This window comes from Glycine max, chromosome 1, assembly GCF_000004515.6.
Source record: "Glycine max cultivar Williams 82 chromosome 1, Glycine_max_v4.0, whole genome shotgun sequence".
Taxonomy (NCBI): Eukaryota; Viridiplantae; Streptophyta; class Magnoliopsida; order Fabales; family Fabaceae; genus Glycine; species Glycine max.
The window spans coordinates 526,527-534,466 of record NC_016088.4 but is presented as its reverse complement, the minus strand read 5'-3'; the positions used below and the strand labels follow the sequence as shown (position 1 = coordinate 534,466).

General features: G+C 32.1%; 1 protein-coding gene across 2 annotated transcripts; it reads left to right on the top strand.

The window, feature by feature from the left end:
- The first annotated feature begins 2,410 nt into the window (after positions 1-2,410).
- LOC100793844 (ATP-dependent 6-phosphofructokinase 3) lies at positions 2,411-7,563 on the top strand. Of its 2 annotated transcripts, XM_041018227.1 has the most exons (14): positions 2,470-2,838; positions 2,881-3,027; positions 3,855-3,901; positions 4,006-4,045; positions 4,355-4,417; positions 4,510-4,647; positions 5,054-5,212; positions 5,278-5,331; positions 5,471-5,539; positions 5,643-5,772; positions 6,223-6,488; positions 6,795-6,843; positions 6,940-7,094; positions 7,215-7,563. In XM_041018227.1, the coding sequence occupies exons 1-14, from the start codon at positions 2,797-2,799 to the stop codon at positions 7,431-7,433; spliced, it is 1,578 nt and encodes a 525-aa protein (XP_040874161.1). In that variant the 5' UTR covers positions 2,470-2,796; the 3' UTR covers positions 7,434-7,563. The 2 variants fall into 2 exon arrangements, with proteins under 2 accessions (XP_014619760.1, XP_040874161.1); XM_014764274.2 differs by having other exon boundaries at positions 2,411-3,027.
- The last annotated feature ends 377 nt before the right edge of the window (positions 7,564-7,940 follow it).

The following is a 7,940-nucleotide window of genomic DNA, read 5'->3' as shown; positions in this document are numbered from 1 at the left end:
AAATTCTTTTCTTACCATCTTCTCCAAGAAAGCTAGTGTAACATCAATCGGGTGTGAGCGTAAAGGAACACGTATAACTAGCACATCAACCATATTTTCTCTTTTTTTTATTCATTTTCTTTCACCCTCAAAAATTTAATTTTTTTTTATCCAAACACAAAATTTTAAAAATAAAAGAATTTCAATTTAAGTATTTAAAATTCTTAAAATTTAAAATTCCTCCAAATTTTAAATTCCCCCCATCCAAACACACTCTAAGAGAATTTGAGCTTTGCATTCAAACCCATAATATCTTTCCCCCTTAAACTCACCTAAAATTTTTCCAAGATTTCCCATGAATTCCCAAACTCTGGTAATTGGTCACATTTCAACAACACCTCAACTACTCTACGATGATTGTCACTCGCGGCTAACACATCTTTAAGTGTGGGTTTCTTAGTCGATTGTAGTAATCTTGATGGATTTAGAGTTTGATACTTGTTCCTTTGTAAAACCTCACATTCATGCACACATTGTACAATTGTTAACGGTGAAATTTATGTTTTCTTCTTAACAAACATAATTTTATAGGTATATTTTGCCATGGATATATATGTAAGATTTTATATTTAGTTTGATTTTAAATATATGATTGTAAGTACAATCAAACAAACTATTTGTACCTATTAAGTAAGAGATGTTATTGAAAGGAAAAAATAATATAAAAGTGAGAAGGGAATGAGAAGATGTGTAATAAAGATAAATGAAAAAAAATAAAATTATTTGATGAGAAAAGTAAAATGTTGAAATTGAAATGGTGATTAAAAACATGATGTTGACTTGTCAATTCGTGAGGGTTGCATAGACTTATTACAAGATGCAAACTAATACTTATAAACAAAGATTCCTAATTATCTATAACTTCTTCTAATAATAACTTCTAGTAATCTCCCTCATCAATAGTTTTGTCTTCCATCTTCACCTTTAATAACTTATATCTTCAATTTTCATTGTTGATGTCTTCTATGATCTAGATATTTTACAAATTTTTATTTCTTTTGTCATCCTACAATTAATTAAAAGATTATTTTTTTAATATTAGTTAAAAAATTATATTTTGATACTTATTCAAAATAGTCAATTAAAAGATTATTTTTTAATAGTTAATCAAACACTATTTTTTGATAATCCAAAAACGATGATGTTAACAATAATACACTTTATTTCTTTCTGATAAAGTATTGTTGAGAACCTTTTAAAAGTCCAGCAGTACCTTGCATGCATGTTCTTCAATGTATAAGTATCATAGGAATTTTAAGAGAGTTGCTTGGCACCACTTTTTTCCCCTTGTGATAGTTGCCACCTCACAAGTTGAAATTCAATATGTGAATCCGGATTCAACAGTTCCAATATCACTTTTCGTATTTTTTTTTTCATTATTTTGCACCTTTTCCTAGAAATCATCTTATTCAAAAACAGTCACAATAAACAAGGCAAAAAAAAATGCAAATTTCTGCAGAATGCATCAACAACTTTATTCTTTATTTGCCATTTATATTTAATCTCAAAATCATACCCTAACATGTTAAATCTTATGAAATTTACATGAGGTAAATAAAAGAAAAAATGATATAGAAAACGTAAAATAATTTTACAATATATATCAATTTTTTTTAATGAATGATATTAAGAGAGGCTAAAAACCTCTAGGGAAACAAACTTTAGCTAGATCTGCTCTTAGTTAACGAACAACAAAGTCATGAGAGAAAAAAAAAACATGATAAATAACATCAACATTTAAAGCATGTTTAATCAGTTTATTTGCAACTTGAAGAAAAAAAAAAGTTATATAAATAATGTAAAATAATTTTATAATATTTATTAATTATAAATTATCACTTGTATGATAAATTTATAAATCTTTATAATAATTATTTTAAAAATTATACCACTAATAATTTACAATGGTATGACTGTAAACAACTGTGTTGCACTAAAAATAAAAATACATACTCATTGTAATCGGAAGAAAAAATACAGTCATTAAAATCATAAATAAATCCTTAATGACCCATGTAAGCTACACATGTCTCAGCTTTTGGATCATCGCTTGAGTTTAAGTAGTTCCCAATTTTCGATGAAAACTGTATTGAGAATCCATCCCTAATTTCTATCAAATGAGTTATTCCTTTGTCACGTTATAATTTATCGTTAAAATTTTTTAATATGATATTAATTATATTTTTATAATATTAATAATAGAATATAAAATTTATAAGTGTATTAATAATAATAATATAAGATTAATTTTATAAAATTACCATTCTTTTTTATTATTTTATCAATTTTTTTAATGTAATAATTATGGGCCCTCTTAATTCAATTAAAAAGTAATAAGATTCAAGGGGACTTCTAATGTTAACTCTGGAGAATGAAAAAGAAATAAAAATAAACAATATGCACCACTTTACAATTCAATAGCCAATTCTGTTTCCAACAGGAGTTAGGATTCATTTGATTTAATTTAACCATGTAAGAGTGAATAAAAAAAGACACGAGGAATCCGGAATCTCCAAGAGGTTTATTCTAGAAGAAGCCACTAGTCCACCACAGCACCACTGTGGATCATAGCGTAGACCTTTGTCCATCTTCAATGTTCTCTTCCTAAAACCACACCATATTCTGCCACCTCTTTCTAACTCCCCCAAGAAAAGTTCCTTTTTCCCCTTTCCCCTTCTCTTTTCTTTTTCTTCGGTCAACTCCGTTTACTATAAATAATGACCACTCTTCTTCAACTTCATTAATACTCACCTTTGAATGGATTCTTCTTCTTCTTCTCCAAACAACAACAACAACCACCACGCTTCCACAACCAAAACCAACGGTTTCCTAATTCATCCCAAGCTGGGTTTCGAACCTGCCAGGTCTCGATCACGTCTTGCCATGGCTTCACCTGCCAACACCTCCGAGCCTAAGATCGTCACCGGCACAGCCGGTTACATCCTCGAAGACGTTCCGCATTTCACTGATTACATTCCCAATCTCCCAGTACGTCAAAACTTTTCATCAATCTCTCTCTTACTCTGCTGCAAGGTTTTAAATATCAATCCCGATTGTGTTATGATTTTGTGGCGTTTGTTGATATGACGGTAAATCGCGCACAAATGGGATCCTAATTACTGTCACGATCCAATTAATGGCTGCGGACGCTTTCTTAAAACCTTGGTCTGCTGAAAAGCTGTTTCTTCGTTATCTGATCATCGATCATGTGTTCCTTTTGTTCTGCCGTCCCACTTTTTCCTCGAACCACTCGAATCTTTTGTCGTTTTATAAAAAAACAAGCCACCTTTTATCCTTTCTTTTTTTATTTTTTATCTGCCGACACCGAAAAATGATGATACCCAAACTTTCTATTTTTATCACTTCAACTATTTTTTTTAAAAATTTTATCTTCTTCTTAGTGAAAAATTGCCATGCAGCTTTGAAGCGTGTATTTGGAAGAGCCTTCACACAAAATTGATTTTCAATAAAATTGATTTTATAATATTGATTTTGAAGTGATGTGATTTATGATTAAAATTTTATGATTTTGATTAGAATTAATTTTAAAATAAAATTTAGTATAATTTTTTTTATTCAAGTAAAAGTTATTAAAGTTGTTTCAGTTCATATGCTCAGAATTAATTTTGAATTTTTTTTAGTGTGAAATCAAATATGTAAAAAATTATTTAAAATTAATTTTGAAGTTGAAATAAATTCTGTAACACGAAACTAAACATGCAGTAGGAAAAACATAGATGGATAATGTATTGCCATTTTCCTTTGAGTGCAAGATTAATTAATGTCTGATTTTATGTATTGGTGTGTTGCTGCAGACATACCCTAATCCTTTGCAAGACAACCCTGCTTATTCAGTTGTTAAGTAAGTGTTAATTCATTCATTCTTGTCTTGTGTTTTGAATTATAATTTCCTTTACTTTGTTGTTTGCTTGATTGATGAATTGGATTTTACTTTTCATTTGCCAGGCAGTATTTTGTGCATGTTGATGACAGCGTTCCTCAAAAGGTTGGTTTTCCAATGTCAATTTTAATTGGTTATTTATGAATTGGTTAGGGATGGGTTTGACGCTACTTCTTCATTAAGCTGGTGTGCATCTCCATTGCTAAGTATCATTGGACATCTTCTAAATCCAAATTAATGAATGGTAACTGCATAGGGTGAAAGAATGTTTAGACTGTGATCCAAAATCTTCTCATCTAAAGGTTTTTTGTGAAGTTGGTGGGATTTTATGTTTTTATTTGCAGCTTAGACACTGTTACCTACCTACCTTAATTTACATGTCATTTATTTCCAGTTTGTTCTGACTTATGACAGGTCGTTGTTCACAAAGATGGTGCAAGAGGGGTACATTTTAGGCGTGCTGGGCCTCGTCAAAAGGTATGTTTCTATGTGTGTGGGTCTACCTGTACATTTATTGACATATGTGGTACCTTATTTTTGTTTATGGCCTTCTAAAATTTGATATTCAGGTGTACTTTGAAGCAGATGAAGTTCAGGCTGCTATTGTTACTTGTGGGGGTCTGTGTCCTGGGCTCAACACTGTCATTAGGGAATTAGTGTGTGGCTTACACCATATGTATGGGGTGAAGAAAGTTCTTGGAATCAATGTACGTGAATGTTTATGGCATTTACTCTCAATCTTCTTGCTTCTTTCTTTTTAATTCTTTCTTATTGTTAAAACTGAACAAGTTTTATGCTTGTTTCTTCCAAGTTTCACCCCTAGCTTTCATACCTTTGTCTTTTCAAACAAGCCTTAAAGCCTAAGGTTGGTTATTAATGTACTAACTTACATTTGTCCAAAGGAGACCAATGCATTATTTTTTATTTGTAGTAATTGTACAACTTTGTACTTATGAGGTGTCACTTATATATGTTATTTATCCTGGAGTTAATTTTCACCATCTTTTGTTCTCCCTTGTGTGTAGAAGTGTAAATCTACAATAACTAACATTTTGCTAGCACACTTAGTTTTGTATTGGTCTCATCAACTGATGAAAATGTTTTGATGTGAAGGGAGGATATAGGGGTTTCTATGCTCGCAATACAATCACTTTAACCCCTAAAAGTGTGAATGATATACATAAGCGTGGGGGAACTGTCCTCGGAACATCACGAGGTGGACATGACACCAAAAAGATAGTTGACAGTATTCAAGATCGGGGAATCAATCAGGTCTGCATTTCTTTCTATTTAGCAGTAGTGTATGTACATCAGATTAACATCTCTCTGAATTTCAGGTTTATATAATTGGAGGAGATGGAACTCAGAAGGGTGCATCTGCAATTTTTGAGGTATCTATAATTTATCTGACTTGTGGCTTTAGGAATGTAAATGAACTTTATACCAACATCATTTTGATATTTATGATCTGTGAAATTAATTTCATTAGAGTAGCAATTAATTAATGATTCAACCTGATTATCCATACAGGAAGTCAGAAAGCGTGGTCTCAAAGTTTCAGTTGTAGGTATCCCCAAAACCATAGATAATGATATTCCAGTAAGTTTTTTTTTTCCTTCTACATTGTGGCTTTAAACTCATAATTTAAACCCCATTAGCATCATTAATTGGTAAATTTCTTCTGCTGTCTCTTGCTTAATAGGTTATTGATAAGTCTTTTGGCTTTGACACTGCTGTTGAGGAGGCTCAACGAGCTATAAATGCAGCACATGTTGAAGCTGAAAGTGTAGAAAATGGCATAGGTGTTGTCAAGTTGATGGGTAGAAACAGCGGTAAGTTTCCTAAATGCTTATAATGCTTCCACTCACTGGCTTAAGGGTTCAATTTTTAACTATCTTCAACAGCCTAAGAATAATGAGAAGTTTATATCTTGTTTTTTATTAGACCTGACAAAGTATGGAATGCCAATTATTCTGGTTGGGGAGGGTCTTTGAGAATCCCTGTTTGACATATAAATTGGGATTCCTGGAAGCTTAATGTGAATCTTTTGTAGTTTCAATAAAATGTGAATCATTCTATAACTGTTCATCTAATAGTCTCTTAAAGAACAAGGCCATCGAGGAGGCAGCTGACTACAATTCAATCATCATCTTATATCGTCTTCTCATTGTAATATTTGAAAAGAAAAGAATTGCTGTTATAAGTTCAAAAGTTATTCCATTGAAGCTGTTAGCGAAATTGATTTTGCTTCATATATGCTTTATTTTGGACTTATGATACAGGATTTATTGCAATGTATGCTACTCTTGCGAGTCGAGACGTGGATTGTTGCTTAATTCCAGAGTCACCCTTTTACCTTGAAGGTCCTGGTGGACTCTATGAATATATAGAGAAAAGACTAAAAGAAAATGGGCACATGGTTATTGTTATTGCTGAAGGAGCAGGACAGGAACTTGTTTCTGAGAGTGTGCAGTCCATGAGCAAACAAGATGCTTCTGGAAACAAGCTTTTTCAAGATGTTGGCCTATGGATATCCCAAAAGATTAGGGTCGGATTGTTATTCATCATTCTATTTGCATTCTTTTCATCTTTCTGCATTAGTCTCTTAATTTCTTTGTTGAATTTAAACTCAAACTTGTTTATTTCCTTACACTCTTGTTTACTTATGCTATGCCCATGATAATTGGCTGATCTGTCAAGCATTGCCTACTATTTCTGCCACTGGTTTATATTCTCTAGAACATGTAGCAAAAGATCATTTAAGTGATAGAAATTAGACTGTAAAAATATGCTCTATATTTTTATTTGCCAATTTTTTCACAACTGGTTTATGAATATCATTTTGACCTCCCAGGATCATTTTGCTGCACAGAAGACACTGCCCATAACTCTCAAATACATAGGTTTGTAAAGATTAAAAGTTCATGGAATTATGTGTGTACACACACTGAAAGGAGCAATGGCTGAAAGAGTAATGCCTTCTCTTTTCTGTTTTACAGATCCAACCTATATGATCCGAGCTATTCCAAGCAATGCCTCTGACAACGTGTACTGCACACTTCTTGCTCAAAGTGCAGTTCATGGAGCAATGGCAGGTTACACTGGCTATACAAGTGGACTTGTGAATGGAAGACAAACTTATATACCCTTCTATGTGAGTTCATTGGGCATGATATTTGTTGATTCCACAGAATAAAGATGATTTATTTATTAATATTCAATAATCCTTTCTACTAACATTTCATGATTTGTTGCTTTGTTAATTGTTATGCAGAGAATCACTGAGAGACAGAACCACGTAGTGATAACTGATAGAATGTGGGCTAGGCTTTTATCTTCAACAAATCAACCCAGCTTTTTGGATGCCAAGGGTGACAATGAAGAGAAGGAGGAAGAAGAAGCATTGAATCAGTTACCGGATGGACATTGTGCCAAAGACACTTCTTTGGCTAGCAAAGAAATCAACAGCAGCATTTATCCAACAGCTTGCTAGTTATTATTGTTATTATTTGTCATTACGTGAGATCCTCTATCATGCGTTACACGTAATAGTACATAAGAGCTGTCTTTTTTGCCCTTGTTTGTCAATCAATAATATGGCTGTGGAACACAGCCTTACACAATGAACTTTATTAGTTTGAATTATTAATTACTAATTATTAATTAGTTATCCATGACTAGCTTTGCTCACTGTAGGCACTAGGTAAAATTAAAATCAGACCAAGTGGACAATAATGGAGGGTCTGAGGTAGGAAAACCATTGACTCTCCGAACAAGTGGAGCAGTTCTCTAATTGGATAATTTAAGAAAGAGTAATTAATTGTGTCACTGTTAATTAGGAGTTTACATTTTTTTTCTCCACTGAATTAATTAGGAGTTTACTGAATTAGATTATGATGGATTTTAAGAGAAAAATATCCGACTCAATTACTTCGGATTTCTTAATTCATTATTTGATCGGTTAGGTTTAAAATTCAAATTCAATTTGATTCAATCTAAT